Source organism: Cetorhinus maximus, chromosome 12 (genome assembly GCF_964194155.1).
Source record: "Cetorhinus maximus chromosome 12, sCetMax3.hap1.1, whole genome shotgun sequence".
Taxonomy (NCBI): domain Eukaryota; kingdom Metazoa; phylum Chordata; class Chondrichthyes; order Lamniformes; family Cetorhinidae; genus Cetorhinus; species Cetorhinus maximus.
In genome coordinates this window covers 37,999,845-38,019,423 of record NC_135890.1, presented here as the reverse complement: position 1 = coordinate 38,019,423, position 19,579 = coordinate 37,999,845, and the positions used below count along the sequence as shown (strand labels likewise).

The following is a 19,579-nucleotide window of genomic DNA, read 5'->3' as shown; positions in this document are numbered from 1 at the left end:
TGGGCATTTATACCATTCCACCAAAATTAAATATAAAAGGCTGTGGGCTAGTTGCCAGTTTTCACAGTGAAGCCGCAGTCCCATATTAATAAAAGAAAATGAGAATAAATATTGTCTTTCAACTATTTGTCAACGCATGCACAAAATTCATTTCATGTCACAACTTGTTCTGACCAGGGTTTTTCTTTCTACTGATATTTAAAGAAAAATGGAAAATGTTGATAAGCTGAAATAAAAACAGAAAATGTTTGACCCTTAGAGCCTGAAAAGAGATATTAACTGGTTCAACTGATTTATCTTTCCAGATGCTGTGAATTAGCAATGCTTTGGTTTTTCTGAGGAGCAATTTTGATGATGCAAAGGTTAATTTTCAAGTAAATGGCACAGCTCACCTGAACTGGCAGTGACAGTGCTACTTTTGAGCTAACCAAACCAATAGCCCTCTAATTTTCAATGACCAAATAGAAAGCATTGTACTTTAATTTGTAATATTTGTTTGGAGTGGTTGTCAAAAGCATGGAAATTGAATTGCTACTGAAATAGACCTAAAGCTTATTTCTATCAAGTTAATGTTTGTCAAAATGCTTCCATCTTAAAAACAGGCACTTGTACTGGCTTGATGTATTGTTGATGCCGTTTAATCTTGGAACTAGCCAGATAGATAAGCTGCACCACAGAGCTTGGATTCTTAGCATAATGTCTTGCCTTTTTGAAATGCATGTTGAAAAATGTGCTGGTGATAATACTGTATCTTAACTACCTGATAAATTTGTTCAATTGCTCATGTTCTCAGCATTGGATCTAATTCAGGTCTTAATTGACTTCTCTCCAAAGTGCTTAATTATGGTATAATTTTCCCTTTACTATAATTAACCTGTGTAACGCTCTGCAATATATTACTAAACAAATTTCATTGCTACTGGAAGAAAACTTTTAATATTAGCATTTTGCATAGACACAGTATAGTGCATCATGTCCCAACACCATTCTTGCAATTTTTTTATCTTTATCAACACAGAGATGTTAAGCTAAGAGCTCTTTGTAGTTTTATATTTGGTTTTTTCTCATGCAAAATGCAGATAACCTTTTATACCCCTCAATAAGTTTGCCGTAAAGAGCTTTACCACATCTCGTTCAAGCCAATCTTCTCAATTTGTTTGCAGCATGGAAGCACTGAAGTCTGGTTGAGGTAACAGGGTGTAGTCCCAGATGCAGTCTCAGAAATTAACAAATGGAACCTGCCTGGATATTAATTAAGGGATATTTGAAAAATTGTTTCACAAAGTTCAGTTTCGTGTTTAATATTGGCAATATTGTATTGCAATAAATTCTATAACTTTTTTCTCCGCACAACTACAACAACAGCCTGATAAAAGTATGCTTTACTAGTCGAGCACGTCTTCTAATCAGAGTGCGTCACTTTGCCATTTGCAACCTTTGAAAATATTCCTGATTAAGCTATCAAGTCTTTCTGACACGAGGGGCCAATGTGTGCATTATGTCTTGTAAATTGTGCAAGCTACATTGTTCATTCACGTTAGACTCCTTGTTTTCTAACCAAATAAAATCTAAATAATTTAATGGCAGGGTTCAGAAGTAAAAATTGAAGTGGTTGCAAAAAGATAAATGTGGCTTTTGCAGCAACTAACCCATTCAGGAGAAATGCTTAATTACACATGGTAGAGTAAAGGCACATGATGCTGATGTAATAATGATGTAACATCACATGATAGAGTAACAGAGTTCTGGAGGGAGCAGATGTTCCAACCTTGTGCAGAGGTCTTAACCTGAATATACTAGCTGTGAATAAAAAGTTATGGTTTTAATAAACTATAGTTTCAGCAGCTTACTTTGGGAGAGTAGACGAAATTCAAAGAACCCCATCTAGACCCCGAACACAACAAAACACGCATAATCTGTGTTTTATGCTGCAATCTGATTGCCACATTGTACCTTAACTGTAGAGCATAAACATAACAACAATACTACCCTGTTGTCAATGAGCCACTTGTCATCTTGTGCTTAGATTTGAATTGTTTTCTGACAGAAACATATTTTATAATGGTGGTTTTATCAAAGGTTTTTAAAAGTGAAAGACAAGTTGACTAACTGGTTAAAAGGATAGAATTTCTGATTGTAATGCTGAAGCACCTGAAGGCTGTGTCTCCTGTTGAGGGCCAAAAGGAAGGGTGGATGCACCAAAAGTCACAGTTGGAAGTAGGAGGGTACACAAGGCTAGAGGAGGTTGCCAATATGCTGCGTGAAACTTGAAGATGAGGACGAAAGTTTTAAATTAAAGAGTTGGAGGGCAGCAAGAGAGCCTGAACAGCAACTTTGGGAGTGATGAGCAAGCAGGACATGTTAGCGTGGGTGGAGTTTTGGGTGAGATGGTGGAATTGGCTGGGAGAACGTTGGGAAAATCAATTTAGAGGTGACAAAAGAGCACATAATGGTTTAAGATCACATTTGGGTGAGGTTGGAGTGGATGTGGGTGATGTTGTCTGTGTCCATCCTTACAATCTTGGTGATTCATTAGAATGTGTAGTTTAAAACTTTGCTGCTGGACGTTGAAAATTTGCATAACTTGCCGAACAGCCTGGTGGAGAGTAGGGAAATAAATCAATGATAAGGCAGAAAATTACGTGGATGGGGTAAAAATTATAACTTTGATCTTCATTTGGAGGAAATTTTGAATTGTTCACAACTTGGTATCAAGTAGTCTTGCACAGAATTGATAGGGCTGAAGTCATGTAGCAGTGGTACCAAGTACAGGCAGTCTCATAGAATGGGGCATTAGAGGGGAATCAATGGAGGAGAATGGCATGATGGGCGTTGTCAATTATCATGGAGAGGTTGAGGAGAACATGGAGGATGTACTGTATTTTTAGCCACTGAAGGTATAATTTCACTCAGTAGATAGCCCTGGTGCTGTAGTAGACACTGGAATGAACTTCATCCCAGTGATGATTGAGACAGAGGATTTTCCATGAGGTAACTATAGAATTGGGAGGTGACAAACATTTAAGACTGTTGGAGACAAAGGTGGAGAACTTGGGTATCAGAGTGGACAAACGGATCAGTGATATGCTTTCCAAGAGGTGGTATTGACTTCTGAAAGGGAGAAGGATGGTGTCTGAATGAAGGAAGCCATTTACAATGTTAGCAATCAGAGACCAGGAAAAGTAATTAATTAAGTGGTCAAGAGTTGGGTAAAGAGTGCTACGAAAGGGCAAGATGTAGATATCACAGAAATGATTAAATTAAAAAAGGCAGGTGAAGATGAGACAGAAACAGTGAAATGGTAGGGCTAAATTGAATGGGAGAGTGGAGGCATTCAGGAGATGGAGTAGTGAAGAGAAAGCTGGCAGCAAAAGCAAGGGTGTTGTGGTCTGAAACTTAGAAGTGATTACATTTATAAGATTGCTGTGTCTGCGTTGGAACTCAAGGTTGGGAAGCCCAGGAAAATACCTTTGAAGTGTCTCATCTTGGAGAAAAGAGGGAAGAGCTTGTTCTCATTTATAATCTAATAAGATTAAGCTAATGAGCAGGAACCACAGTAGTACTTAGCATGCTTGAGTTAGATATAACAATGAATGAAAACTTAATTTGCGAGCTTGAGCTTGCAGGTCTCAGGTTTCATATTAGAGTGTGAAGAAGGTGGCTGCTGTGGAAATAATGATGGAAGACAGTAAGTAATTGTTTGGGAATGAGGGTGCTGAAAGTAGAGTTAAGGCAGTCAACAGTGGTAACTGTTGGTTTGGGCAGAGGGCCAGCGGTGTGAGACTTAAAACAATTTGAGTGAGTTTGGGCCATCTTTTTAATCCTGGAACAGTGTGTAGTGAGGCTGGTAGAAGGCAGGAAGTTGTGGGCGGCAGAGGTGATAAGGCTGGTGAAAGAAAAGTGGGGATGAAAATGCTGAATGGGATAGTGAGACTGGGGGGTGGTCATGAATGTGGAGGATATAGGTTATCTGAGGATTGACATAGAGTGAGAACAGGAGGGCAGAAGAGCTGGAGGAAAGGATGAGGGGAGTTTCCGTTTTGATTAAAAGCAAATAACTGCGGATGCTGGAAATCGAAAACAAAAACAAAAATACCTGGAAAAATTCAGCAGGTCTGGCAGCATCTGTGGAAGGGAGCACAGTTAACATTTCGAGTCCGCATGACTCTTCAACAGACCTAAGGAAAAATAGAAAAGGGGTGAAATATAAGCTGGTTTAAGTGGGGGGGGTGGGGGGGCTGTTGGGACAAGAGAGCTGGATAGAGGGCCAGTGATAGGTGGAGATAACCAAAACACGTCACAGACAAAAGGACAAAGAGGTGTTGAAGGTGGTGATATTATCTAAAGGAATGTGCTAATTAAGGGTAGAAAGCCGGACAAGCAAGGTACAGATAGCCCTAGTGGGGGTGGGGTGGGGTGAAGGAATCGAAAAAGGCTAAAAGGTAAACAATGGATCGAAATACATTTAAAAATAATGGAAATAGGTGGGAAAAGAAAAATCTATATAAATTATTGGAAAAAACAAAAAGGAGGGGGAAAAATCAGAAAGGGAGTGGGGATGGAGGAGAGAATTCATGATCTAAAATTGTTGAACTCAATATTCAGTCCGGAAGGCTGTAAAGTGCCGTCGGAAGATGAGATGCTGTTCCTCCAGTTTGTGTTGAGCTTCACTGGAACAATGCAGCAAGCCAAGGACGGACATGTGGGCATGAGAGCAGGGTGGTGTGTTGAAATGGCAAGAGACAGGGAGGTCTGGGTAATGCTTGCAGACAGAACGAAGGTGTTCTGCAAAGCAGTCACCCAGTCTGCGTTTGGTCTCTCCAATGTAGAGGAAACTGCATTGGGAGCAACAAATGCAGTAGACTAAGTTGAGGGAAGTGCAAGTGAAATGCTGCTTCACTTGAAATGAGTGTTTGGGCCCTTGGACGGTGAGGAGAGGGGAAATAAAGGGGCAGGTGTTGCATCTTCTGCGGTTGCATGGGAAGGTGCCATGGGAGGGGATTGAGGTGTAGGGGGTGATGGGGGAGTGGACCAGGGTGTCACGGAGGGAACGATCCCTACGGAATGCCGCCAGGGGAGGTGAATTGAAGATGTGTTTGGTGGTGGCATCATGCTGGAGTTGGCGGAAATGGCGGAGGATGATCCTTTGAATGCGGAGGCTGGAGGGGTACGTTTTGATTGTTTGGTGCAGGCTAAACACCAAGACTGTATGGGAACATCTTTTGAAAAGCACCTTCCAACTCTTAGTCATCTTACACTGTGATAAACACAATTACGGTTTAGTTTCAAGGTAACAATTATCCATAAGAGGTGCAGTCGAACAGTTAGAGGCACAAGATCTCGCTGTTCTTATGCTTGCTGTGAAGGGGAAACTTAAATTAAAGTCAAGCACAGAAATGCTTAAAAGGAAAACAAAGCTTTGTGCATTTTGAATTCCTCTCTACCTTGCGTTTTGCTAAAATTGAAAAATAAAGTTTTCATGTACTTTACTCTAGGTTTGATTGCAGTCAGCATTTTTAAACTTTGCGACTTTGTTTTGAAGTTTTGTTAAAGCTTAGTTTTATTTCTGTTTTATATTCTGAATTATCATAAAATCTACATGAAGAATTTGAATGAATAGCTTCTATAGGTGAGTTTAAGTCAAGTGGTTATTCTCCATAATTATTTTGGCCCTTCTCAAAACCTTTACTTTGACAGAATAACATATCACAAGTACATAATGCATTCATTCGAGTACTTGAGAAATCTTTGCGGCTGCTACTTATCAACACCCCATCAGGTGTAAACATACCATGATTTTATGTTCCGTGGTTTGCTTAAGACTTAAGTGTGCACCAAATGATGTGCTTTGACCAACTATAAAAATACTTAATCCTCACCATCCAGCATTTAAGAACAAAAGTGAGGAATCATAAAATCTAATTCATAGTATATCACCGATGTAGCAGTAATAGTGCCATAGTTGCCTGGATATTGGTGTATTTTACAACAATTGAAATAATTATAGAAACATATGAAATATATTTTCTGTCTGTTACCCAAGCACAATACTGTCCAGGAGTTTCAGAATAATCAAGCTGAGTAACAATGTATTGCCAATGCACTTTTATTGATGAGACATGGTTTGGCTTCCACTCATGTTGTGATGTTCACAAATTCATTCATCTTTCTGGAAAGATAATGCATTGTAAATAAGAAGGCTCCTGAAGTAGAGTATTTTCATACATTTGTAATGTTCTTGCTCAACTGATTTATAAAGCCTTTTATTTAGGTTATTCTGACATTATTCGAAACAGTAAAACATACATTCTAACAGGGATTGTCTATATTTTAATATTGTTTTCTGCTCATTTGTACAAATTTTTGTGTTATCTCTATTCAAGCTACATAGTCAAGTACCAAATAAATATCAGTGTTAGATTATAAGTTATTAAATGCTTCGTATTGTGGGTGTGGTTTTCATAATTCATGAAGGTACTAGACACAAGCCATTTCAGAAATTTTACAGACAAAAGTATCTTTCCATCATTAGATATATATATATAATGAACTGACCAAGGAAGTTAGGGTTTGAGACAAATCTTTTAATCTTTATTTTTGTCTTCAAGAAGCACAGCAAAGTGGATATGTATGGATCATGATAAGTTGTATTTGATTTCTCAATCTCTTCTCAATATTTTGAAAACAGGATGAATTAATAAGAAAGTTTAGACAAAAAAAATCATTAGAAATTGTGTCTTTCAATAAAGTAACATGTTTCAATTATTGTCGCAAGTAACACCTTTTTGTAAATATTTGCTGTTTGACATTGCTGACTCCTTAGATGGAGCCTTTTGCAGAATTGTCACCTGTCATAATTTGTTAACAACCTTCTATCCGCTAATTGCAAAAAAAAACCCAATTTAGCCTGTATTTATGTTCCTGTTTTGATTAGGCAGGTAAGTTGTTATATTGCAGTCAGAACAGAAAGCAGTTTTAGCATTTTATTGTGCATTCTAGTGCAAACATCTGTCGAGTGTGAATAATTTAATGCATGGTAGTTAATTTACATTTGGAGGCAGAAATCATATGCTGTGATTTTCAGGAAACCCATATGACTGGTAATATAATGCAGAAACTATTAGGATGTTTTTAATAACATTTTAAGTTGACACATTTTACTTCAGACTTGAAAAACACCGGAAGCGCGATAACACTAAGTTTAGCAATGTTTTGTTTACAGTAAATGTTACAGTTTGACAGTTTAACAGTCTTCTCTGATTCAATCTATATGTTTACAACCGTGTTCTGTAATTTGGTGTTTGCAAACTGCTGCTGTGACATTTTGGTGCAAGCATTTTGAGGCTCAAAATGAAATTGTAACAGCCTATTTCTGAATCATTATGCACATACTCAACTTTGTTGAGATGAAAAGTTTAGATTATAGTCAGCCAGAAAATTCATCTTGTCAGCATTTTTCTGAACTGGAAATGGAATTCTCAGGCTCATTCCTGAAATCAGAGCATTTATTGTCATGTTGTTATCGCTTTGAACAAGCTGGTCAGACCACTTCACTCAATAGAGGAACAGTAAATAATTCTCAACCAAAAACTGAAAGGTACCTCAATGGATACCGTTCAAGTTTGTTTTTTCAAATGAGAATTAATTGAGAATAATGCAGACTTCACAAATAGCACAGTTTAATCAACTATGCAAGTCATGTTTCACTCTAAATGATAGAAAATGAAATTAAAACAAGTACAAACTTGAACATTTCATGCTTATATTTAAATCTTTTTAAATTATTCAGAATTGTGAATAAACCAGGTTTAGCAGAGTCTTGGTAAAATTGGATAGCATATACAAAATGGTAGGACTACAAGCTACAGAATAGTGCAAGCAGCACCACCCAAATTCCAATAATTTTACATAATAGACTGTGACTATGGGTTGCATCCTGCTGAGCACAGTTTTGTCAATAAAACATTCAACTCTATTCAGTTAAAAATTTCAACAGTGCAGATAATTTGCTTTGTGACCATGGTGGGGCCTGGTTCTACCTGCAAACTGAATGCACTTGTTTTTCTCACTTCTTTTCGCGCTCTTCTTCCAGCAACAGCAGTTGCAACAATTGTTGTGCCAAGACTTTCTTAACAACGATAACAGTAAGGGCAATAAGACTTATGTTTGCTGAGAGTTGCAACAGAGATGCATTCAGAGTCGGTTGTCAATATCAGTGGCAGCTTTCAATGTATCAGATGTAGCTGCTGCCAAGCTGGTTGGACAAACTTGCAGTGCTGAAAGCAGTTGGCTTTGGCTGATTCTTTGAGCCATTATGGGAGGAGATCAGTGTGAATTTCTTGACTTTTCTATGCTTTTGTCTAAGGAATGCAGCCACTTTCCAAAAAAAGTACCAGTCATCCATGCCTTTTTGTTAGCCCTTTAGGTTACAAGTAGAGTAACCATTATCATGGAAAATTGAGGAGGTGGGGTCCCAAATATCAGCAGCGTGATTTTTTTCTTCCCCGTCATGGTATTGCAACCTGATAGAAGTTTACTTGTATTTTTTTGCAATACCTGTCAAACCTCTAGATGATGCTGTGATGGGATTAATGCTGCGACTGCTATTGTCAATAGTTATATAAACAATTTTGACTTGGGAATGAGAGCATAATTTCAAAATTTGCAGATTACATTAATGGGCAGTGTAGTTAATACAGAGGAGGTCTGTGACAAAATAAAAAAGAAAGTTAAGAAACATGCAGAATGGGTATGTAAAAGCAAAATCCTGTGGATATTGGAGATCGGGGTCTCTCCACAGATGCTGCCAGATCTGCTGAATTTTTCCAGCACTTTGTTTTTATTTCAGAACGAGTGCATCACTGACAATGAACGTCAACATAGCTAAGTGTGAGGTAGTACATTTTGGTAGGGAGAATGAGGAGATCATACACCCCTTGAAAAATGTGTCAAAATGGACTAGAGGAGCAGAGGGATTTGGGGGTACAGATATACAAATCACAGGAAGAAGCAAGGCAGGTTAATAAGCGCTGAGGTTCATTTCTAAAGGAATAGAATTAAAAAACAGAAATTATATAGATGCAGAACTTGTTAGAGCACACCTGGCCACATTATAAGCAGGACATAGAAGCAGTGGAGAAGGTATACAAAAAGATTAACCAGGATGATACAAGAACTGATACCTATGATACCTATCAGGAAATATTGAACAGGCCGTGGGGCTTATTTTGCTGGAAAAGAGAAGACTGAGGGTCACCTGGGAACAGTTTTCAAGATTACAAAAGGGTTTTATAGGGTAGACATAGAGAAGATGTTTCCCCTTGCAGTTGAACTGGGGGCCATAAGTATGACGGTCTCTAATAAATCCAATGGGGAAATCAGGAGAAACTTCTTTTAAATAGTGGTTAGAATGTGGAACTCTATCTCACAAGGAGTCGTTGATAGTATAGATGCATTTAAGGGGAAACTAGTGAAGCAAATGAGGGAGAAAGAAATGGAAGGATATGGTGTTCGAGTTAGATGAAGAAGAATGGGAGCAGGCTTGTGTGGATAGATTTATTGGGCCGAATGGCCTGGTTCTGCTGTGAATACTTGATTATACTTTGCCAGTCCTCACTGTGCACTGACTCGAATATAATTCTGTTGAACCAAAACCTGACATTCTTCTCCAGATGCTTAACTGTATTCCTGGTTCATTGAAGTACCCAGAGTTTCAATGACATACAATCATAACAGCAGTGATACAGTGAATAGTGGAATATCTTGCTCTGTTACTCAAGGCATCATCTTGAGCAGAGATAATTACAGGGATCTACTTCAAGCTTGACAGTTTCTACTCATTTCCCAAAATGACATTATGCTTGCATAGCTGAAGTATCTTTTTACTTGAGCCAATACCACCGAAGCAGTAGTTAAAGCATTCAACCAACCAGGCAAGTCTGATGGTGAAATCATCATCTGTGAAAATACATTTTTAGTAAGCTGCTAATGATTACTCTAAGTTTTCTTCGGGAAAAACATTATGGCAAACTCTCCATTACTGTAAACATTTTAATTGGTTCTCTTAGCCTTTCTTAGTTATTAAGATATCAGGGTAGCTTTAACAGATATAGTAATTTGATTTTCTTCTGAACTGAAAGGAAAGTGGCATTCATTAATATGGATAATTAAGCGACAGTTGAATTCAAAAAAGTGATCTATAGTACAATATGGAAAATCTTTTCCAAGAATAGGAGCTGAAGTTTGAGTAGCTGGAGGCTGACTTTACCCCTTTAGAAAAAGCATATGTCTGCAGCAATTAGATTGTTCTTATGTTGAATTGATGGACAAATGCTGTTTGGCTGCAGAATCCTCTATCTGATGTCTGGTACGCCACACAGAATTTAAAATACTTCAGGGAGTGCCCTTTATTCTGGTATAACTATTGATGGATCAGAGACATTGTCTAATGTTTGAATTAGTTTAGACTTGCTATTCTAATTTTAATCATGGATTACACGGATAAAGACAAAAATGTTATTTTTCCCATGTGCTGTTTTTTTCTCTTTTGGTACCTGTAAATCTCTATTATTGCAGGTGAATTGTTTAAATTTATGGTTATAGTCGACTGCAATTTGCCTGTAATTCCTGTTTAACTTAGGTTGATTCTGGTTTTCAGGGAGTATAGGTGGTTACCTAAGATAGTATTTATTGTTTGCTTTGTTTGACTCTTGTATAGTAAAAGTTCTTTTGTTTTAAACTGTGGAATCCTGTGGCTTCATTCATTCAGGAGATAAGTGAGATTTTGTATTGTCTTTAAAAAACTGTTGCTAGTCTTGACTGAGATCATAATATCTTGTAGAGAGTCAGCACAGACTCAATGGATCGAATGGCCTCCTGTGCTGTATTTTTTTCCAAAATGTTTGAAATTCAAGAAATTAAGGAGAACAGCTGGGTAGATATGGAGAAACTATTTATGCTAGTTGGTGAGTCTAGGAGTGGAGATATATTTAAATGCAATTGTTCATTTTAAATCTCAGATTAGTGGATTCTTCATCACTAAAGATGTTAATGATGTGGGGCAAAGGCAGGTCTGTGGAGTTAGGTTGCAGATCAACTATAATTTCATTACTTCAAAGTCTCTTCATTTTCATCTTTGGTATTCACAGCATTCACAGAGTATATCTTCCACCCATTTTTCTTTGATTTTTGCAGAACTTTGTAGTTGTCAACAATAAATTTCATCTGTGATTAATGTGCCAACAGCGATTGCCAGATTGTTGTGGGCAGTTTTATTTGAGGCCAGCAATGGGCAACCCTTTTTAGCTGTTGATGGCATAGTCTGGCTCATTGTGTGAATACTTGAAGTAAAACTCAGGAATTTTACCGAATTCTCCAATTTGATTCATGCATCTTTTATAGTTTTCACCTTTCTAGGTGTGGATTTTTGTGAATAATTGCAATTCAGATATGAATAAACACTTCTTCAACTAGATATACAAGACAACCTTGAAGGCCATAATTAAAATCATTATTGTTGGACAATAAGAAAATAACTAAGAAAACTCTTATTGCACACAGACAAATGGTAAATATATCAGGACATTTGCTTAATTACTTTCTCGGAGTCAGGGTTCCAACAAGATATGATGTAACCTGCACTCTTAAACAGCAGCAAACTTCAGTTTAAAATCTTATATGCAGTTGATTATAACCACTGTTAAAGGCAAGGGTGTCTTAAATAATGGGATAGAGCAGTATGGTGTGTGGGTCGGCTGGATGGATAAAAATGGCAGTGGAAGGCCATGAGTGGAGTTGCAAAGGTTGGAGCTCATGAGGGAACTGCCATCTACACAGCAATGTTCTGTACATTCAGCTTCTAGAAACTCGCTATCTAACTAAATATGGGATGCTTGGCAAATTTAGAGCATCTCTCTATATTCTGACAGATGATCAAGGTTTCACTGTCGTAATTTATTCACCAGTGGTCCAGTACGTGTGTGAATGGTAAGCAAAGATCCAATTTCAGGCACATGAAACATCAAGGCCTGAAGTTTGTGGTAGGAGGCTATAGTGTTCACCGTTATTGAATAGTAAATTGGACAGCAAATTACAACATCTGCACGTGTGTGGTTAAATGTGCAAATTGGGAAGTTGCTTTTTGATTAGCCCTGCTCCTTCACAAACTTTGCTACACCAGCACCTCGCCAAGAGGCTCTGCATTCAAACATATGAAAGCTGTACTTGTAAATACCCATGAAACGTGCCATTGAAGTGTGAGTGAATTTCTAATGGCATGGAAAGTCGTAATCATGACCAAGCAACCCCTCTGGCATTGACAATTAAATTTTCAAGTTTGAAGTCTCATTCCTTTAGATTTTAATTTTTGTTGTAAATGAAAAAAAAAACACCTTTTCTTTATCTCTTTTATCTTTCTCGTAATCCCCCTTTCCTTTTGTGATCTTACACTTAAATATCCTAACTCGCACGTCTTGGTTTACATGCCTTAGTGAAGATTCTTCAATCTGATTGGTTGAAGAGAATATGCTGTGGCTTGCTCTGTTCACATAAGTCCTAGAATCCTTGTGGAGGGTGGCGCATTGTTTTGGAGTTCAGATGATTTTAAATTGCCACATAAAAGTCCATAACAAGTTTCTGAGCAGCTATAATGAATGGTGAGTGCCATTTGATTTCCACACCACAAAATTCCAGCCTTTGGAATGCAATATTGGTTGCAAATTGCTGTCAATGGCTACGATTACAGTTCTCGGTACTTATACAGAGCAGCAGGCCTTGGGAGAAGCAGCAGTTTTGGAAACCCACATTTGCATGAGTCTTACAAAATGTCACTGAGTTTCATTTAAATATGCAGAACTGGATCTTTTTTGTCTGGATGTGAGTTTTTGGAGCAACTGGCCTGATATTGAGGTTATTGCAACAGAAAGAATCAGTTACTGGATGCTGAAATCATGGCTGTCTATTTAAATACTTTTTGTCCTGAAATCTCAAATAGAAAAATGACTCAAATGTGGCTGATTTATCATCTGGAATTTTCTAGTTCTGTTGCTGGCCATTTACTATCTGGCAGTTTGATGCCATATGTAGCACACTAAATTTCATACTGATCCCGTGTTTTCCAACATGGGTATGAAATTCCAACCTTATCAGTTTTTTTAAGAAACCATGTTCTGTGCATTTTCCGTCTTGAAATCCCATCAATATTTTGTTTTGTACGCTGGTTACGAGTTATGACCAAATTGGTGCTGGGAGCTGATGATCACTGAGAATTGAATTGAAGCTGTCTAAGCTCATATCAGCAGTGAACTTCCAAAGTTCTCAGAGTAAAGACTTCTCTAATTGTGGGTTCATTTCAGGCTCAGTTTTCATATATGTGGATTATGGTGGTAGCCCACTGCATATCTAAAGCAAAACACCAATTGTATTTAAATGCTGCAATTCACTTGAAAATCTAAACCTGATATGAAAGAAGAAATAACTATGAACTGGCTTTTTACTTAACCAGATAGAACCAGTGGCTGTTTTTATAGTCCCTGCTTACCTACAACTTTGATTTGTATGGCATTGGTTATGTTCGCTCAAGACAAATCTTTTCTGGTATAGTTTGGAGAATTAAAGTTATCTATTTGTGTTTTTGACATAGCCGCAACTGTTTTGTACTTCAGGATAATTCTAAATCAGTTGATAGGAGCTTTTGAGGCAGAAAACAAAGATTCTGCATTTCCTGTCTTATGAGGAAAGGTTGGACAGGCTAGGCTTGTGTCCACTGGAGTTTAGAAGAGTAAGTGGCAACTTGATTGAAACATATAAGATCCTGAGGGGTCTTGACAGGGTGGATGTGGAGAGGATATTTCCTCTTGATGGAGAATCTAGAGCTAGGGGTCACTGTTTAAAAATAAGGGCCTGCCCATTTAAAACGGAGACCAGGCAAAAAATTTTCTCTGAGGGTCGTGAGTCTTTGTAACTCTCTTCCTGAAAAGGCGGTGGAAGCAGAGCCTTTGAATATTTATAAGGCAGAGGTGGATGGATTCTTGGTAAGCAATGGGGTCATTGGTTATTTGAGGTAGGCGGGATGCAGATTTGAAACTATCAGATCAGCCATGATCTTATTGAATGGCAGAGCAGGCCCCAGGGGCCAAATGGCCTACTCCTACTCCTTGTTCGTATGTTGCACTTGGAAGCAACTGTAGACCTATGGGGGATTTAATAAAAGAAACCATGTAGCATTCCAAAACTTGCTTAACCAATGTGTGAATGTGATATATAACCACAGCTGCAAAGAGAATCATAGAATGGTTACAGCATTGAAGGAAGTCATTCAGCTCATTGTGTCTGTGCTGGCCCTCTAAGGGAGCAATGCACCCAGTGCCACTCCCCTGCTTTTCCCCTTAGCCCTGGAATTTTTTCCTTTTCAAATTATGATCCAATTCCCTTTTGAAAGTTTCAGTTGACCTTGCCTGCACCAGACTATTAGGCAGTGCATTCCAGATCCTAACCACTCGCGATGTGATAAAGTTTTTCCTCATGACTCCATTGCTTCTTTGGCCAATTACCTTTAATCTGTCCTCTGGTTCTCAATCCAATGGGAACAGTTTTTCCCTTGCTACTCTGCTAGATTCCTAATGAATTTGAATATCTCTATCAAATCTACTCTCAACCTTCTCTTCTCCAAGGAGAACAGTCTCAAATTCTCTAATCTTCCTAGGTAACTGAAGTTACTTGCCCCTGCTTTTGTAAGTACATCATGTAATTCTTCAGTAATGAATTTTAGGTCTTACAACCAAAATAAGTCAACAAGTATTTATTTCCCCAAGTGACTTATTGTGTAATGGCAGTGGCCAATGTATCTGAGCCATTCAGAAGTCCTTTGTTTGATTCCCATTGTGTTGAATGAGCTCATTGTAGCTGAGAGATTAATTGCCACAGGCTGAGGATGGAAAAATTCATCACTAAATGCTGATACTGATTGACCAGGCATTGTTGCGGTGCGCACTCAGCTCGCTCTGCATCTGCCAGTGCATGTGTAGTTTCTCCCATTGCCGAAGTCATTGGTGTGCACCTGTCAGCTGGTGTCAGTACTAGTTTGTGCCTGCCTGTGGTGACAGCATCACACACCTGCAGTTGCCGGCTGCTTGCTTAGCTGTTGTCTCTGGTTCTGGGTAGCATTGCACCGATCACTCTGTCTCTCACTGCCTGCGTTCCGGGGAGCTATCCAGTCCACTGCTGGCCAGTGTTCTCTGCTGCCCCTTGATAGCCCCCATTCCTGAGGGGTTTGTCTCTCTACTTCTAAGTCTTCGTTGCCCCTCTCTTGCACTCTGTGCTGCGTGGTCCTCCAGTCTCCAACTGTTACTGGCTACAGTTGATCAGGCTCCGTCTCCCTCCCATCAGGATTCAGCACCTCACTCTCTAACCTGCCAGACCTACTCCGAAATAAAATCCTATTTTGTACAGCTGGCCAAAAGATAACTATCAACATCAGGTGTAGGGAAGATGGAACTACGATTAGGTTGGCACCTCCTACTATCTGCAGTCAGATTCATGACAGGATTGTTTGCAAAAAGATTCTACTAAATATTCTGATTATGATGTAACTTGAACTTTTTCCATTATAATAAGCAGCATAATTCTGAGATCACAATGACATCTGGCATAACTTGTCACAGCAGATTTTACATTTGAAGTACATGGACATTATTATGGAGCTGCACTATCTGATTTGGTGGAAATAAAATTACAGTCACTGAAAACTAATACAGAATTGTTTGCAGTTCCCAGTTCACGGTTTAATTCAGGAGCTCCCAAATTGTGTGTCGTGACCCCCAGTGGGGTCATGGGACCAGCAATTGAGATCGTGAGCACCAAGGCAGCAATGGTGGCCTCACTCGGAGGCTGAGATTTGACGGTCCTGGAATTGGATGTGAGGCTCCTTTAAATGTGAATGATTTTTTTAAATCTGTGGGCGTGGCCTAATCTAATGAGCTCTGAGGCCCCATTGCTGACACCAACAGAGCCTGCAAAATTCTAAGTGCCATAGTTGTTTTTTGTGCCTCTATCCCTGCTGTTTACACCCCCAACCTGCTCAGGAACTCCTTTCCTGTGCCACCAATCCCCACCCCAATTTTCATTCTTCATAGTGCACCAACTGTGAGGCATTAAAATGGGGTCACAGCAGAAAAATGTTTGGAAAGTGCTGGTTTGATTTGTTTTCCTGCTGTGACCCAGTCATCAAATTGCAAAACAAAACATTTAATGTAAGGATAACTATAATCGATGTTTCTGCTCGAGTCCAAATACGAGATGAATACAGTCACTGCGCTCTCCCTGAGTCTCAGCATCTCGCTCTCTAACCTGGCAGACCCACTCCATCCCTCTTGCTATCTTTGTTAGATCAGCGCCATCTGCCTGGGACAGCTTTGGCTTTGACATCACAGGCAGTACAACAACACGTGCATGAAGTCTTGATCACTATCCAGTGACTCTTGGTGGAAACTCATCATATATACGTTGTATAAAAATAAGAAAACAAAAAAGCAAGACTTGTACTTATATAGCACTTTTCATGACCACCAGACATTTCAAAATGCTTTACAGCCAATGAATACTTTTGAAGTGTAGTCACTGTTATAATGTAGGAAGATCGGATTGGTGAATTTCATGCAGAAAACATGCTGGGAGTCGGCCTTGAGTCTTAAATGATTTGCCATTAGGATGTGGTGCCCAGAGGGTTATTGCTAACCATGGAATACTATAGCAAGGGCGAGGAAAGGATGAAAATTGAAGACAAAAAACGACTAATGAACAAAAGGAAACAAAATATTTCATAATTGTTTATAACATGGATTAAAAAAGACAATTTTTAGTCTATAAAATGTGTTTTAGTGTATCGTTTAATATATTATAGGTATTTTGGATGAATCTTTGGTGTGGTGCATAAAAAGTTAACTTCTATCTCTTACAGAACAAGTACATAAACACTTACAACAGTCAGAAGTCGAATACCTGCAGTTTGCTTTTCGATGGATGAATAACCTGCTGATGAGAGAACTTCCCCTGCGTTGTACCATCAGGTTATGGGACACGTATCAGGTGAGTTCACATTGTCCTCCTGGCAGCATTAATTGCACACTCATGTGCAAGCCTGCTGACGCAGGTGCAAGTCCTTGAAATGCATTAACACCACTAAGTATGCCACTTCAGACTACTTGTCCATGATTGACTATATCAAATTTCTCTTTTCTTTGATACAGATGAAAACATTAATGTGGAATTCAAAGAACATTTTAATACTATTCACCATAAGGAACATGATGAGAGAGTGATTAACCCTTTCCTTTCAGACTGGTTATCCTAATTTTGTGTCACTACAAAACATTTCAATTTAGCATCAACTAAATGGTGATTTTAACCCTGGTGTAAAATTTGACAAACTGAGCGAACAATTCCATCTTGAGGAATTCACCTTGTACCGCTTCAGCTTTGCACTGGTTGTTTTATGAGAGTAACTGGTGCAAGGTGAACTTGAACAAGTCCCCAGTGGATTGTTTTCATTTTTAAACTTTACAGTGGCAGCGAAGAATTAACTGCCTTGTGAGCTATTTGCTATCAATAAGGTTTAACCAACTTTTGGATGCTTTTCCTTAGCAGTGATATGAAGCTGGCAGTGTCATTTGCAGGAACAGCTTATGTCATCCTAAGTAGCTCTGCCAAACCAGTACTGGTTTTAATACTTTATCATTGGCTACTATACCTTAACAGAACACATATAATAATTGAGAAGGTAGCATTCTATATTGTCGTGTTACTAAACTTCCAGAAAACATCATTGAAGTTTTGTATGTAAGGTAAATGTATAGATGTGTAAGCAATGACCAAAAGAAATTATGTATTTGGTACTGGTTCGGGGATGCTGTGTCGTGCTCCGAGTATTGGTTCCAAAAGCTTGATTCAGGAATACAATGCAACTTGGTTGAATTGATCAATTTTTGTCAGATTAAGGAGGAAAATTTCTTTGAGGTAGCCAAGAAATTACAGAAGTGCCCAGACAAATGTGCACTAAGATAGAATTATGGCAAAGTCAAATAAAGATTAATGCAAATATAAAAAAGAAATTAGAAGAAAGAATGGGAGACACAATTCATGATGTTGAATTGCTAGAGGAGAAGCTGAAAAGGATCTGATAGTTAGAAGGGATGAAATATTATTCAGATAGAATGTTTAGCTGAAGAGCAGAAAACTGCAAATATTATAAATCCCCAATAAAATGGGAGAAAGATTAGTAGGTCAGGCAGCATATTTGGCTAAATGTATTTGTTTGGGCCGCCTTTAAAATCTCTGTTTTATTCATTCATGGAATGTGGGCATCGCTGGCAAGGCTAGCATTTATTGCCCATTCGTAATTGCCCTTGGGAAGGTGGTAGTGAGTCGCCTTTCTGAGCCACAACAATCCATATGGTGTAGGTACAACAATAGTGTAGTCAGGTAGAGCGTTCCAGGGTTTTGTCCCAGCACTGACGAAGGAACAGTGATATATTTCCAAGTCAGGATGGATTGTGACTTGGAGAGGAACTTACGAGTCTGCTTCCTTTGTTATAGGCAGTGGAGCTCGTGAGTTTGGAAGGTGCTGTTGAAGAAACCTTTGCAGCTTGTGCATCTTGCAGATGTATTAAATTGCAGTCCTGATGCGCCAGTGGTGGAGGGTGTGAATGTTTAAGGTGGTGGATGGGGTGCTAATCAAGTGGGCTGGATACTGCTAGAGCTGCAGTCATCTAGGCAAGTGGAGAACATTTCATCACACTTTTGACATGCTTTGTAGATGGTGAAAAGGCTTGGGGGAGACAGGAAATAAGTTATTTGCCACAGCATACCCAGCCTCTGAAAGTTGTTGGTATTCTTTTTTATGTGAGAAATGTTATAATGTGTGCTTGTTCGGGTGTGTTCCAGCCACTAATCAAAGGATATTACTAAATGCTAAAGTATCGATGAACTCTTCTCCAAAGCAGCGAAGGGGGAAGACTATGCAACAAATGGCAGATTAGGAAGATGAAATAAGCTTAACACATACAAAAAAAAATTGAGTGCAGATTATTTTTGCAGTGTAAACCTTGATTCTATTAAATGTTCTTGTGCTAAAACCAGTGAATGGACATAAGTGGAACTATTAAATACATCCAGGCAAAATAGAAAATTTGATGAATTGTGTTAGCTTTGAAAGAAATCAATTTAGCATATTTCAGATGTTAATATACCCTTTGTTTTACTTGACAAATTTTATATCGAAATAAGCTTTCTCAATATTTTCCGGCTGTGACCCCGCTATGTCTTTGTATGTATCTAAGGTTCTAGATTTTATATATTGGTTAGACCTCACTTGGAATACAGTGTGCAGTTCTGGCCTCTGTAGTGTGAAAAGGAGTTACAGAATTTAAAGGATGCACCTGCCTGGAAAGATTGAACAAGCCAGGGCTCTTTCTCTGTAAAGGGAAAAACGAGAGGAAACCTGATGGGGGCCTTTCAAATTATGAAGGAATTTGATAGAGTGCATTTGGAGATACTGTATCCACTTGGATGAATCCAGTTCAAGGGG

The 19,579-nt window shown here is 38.7% G+C and overlaps 1 protein-coding gene across 9 annotated transcripts in view; it reads left to right on the top strand.

Moving 5' to 3' along the window:
* Positions 1-19,579, top strand: part of tbc1d22a (TBC1 domain family, member 22a) — a 462,670-nt gene that overhangs the window by 260,587 nt on the left and 182,504 nt on the right. For all 9 annotated transcript variants that reach the window (XM_078553360.1, XM_078553362.1, XM_078553359.1 and 6 more), the window contains one exon: positions 16,955-17,082. In XM_078553360.1, coding sequence (XP_078409486.1) covers positions 16,955-17,082 — 128 coding nt within the window. The remainder of the gene's footprint in view (positions 1-16,954; positions 17,083-19,579) is intronic.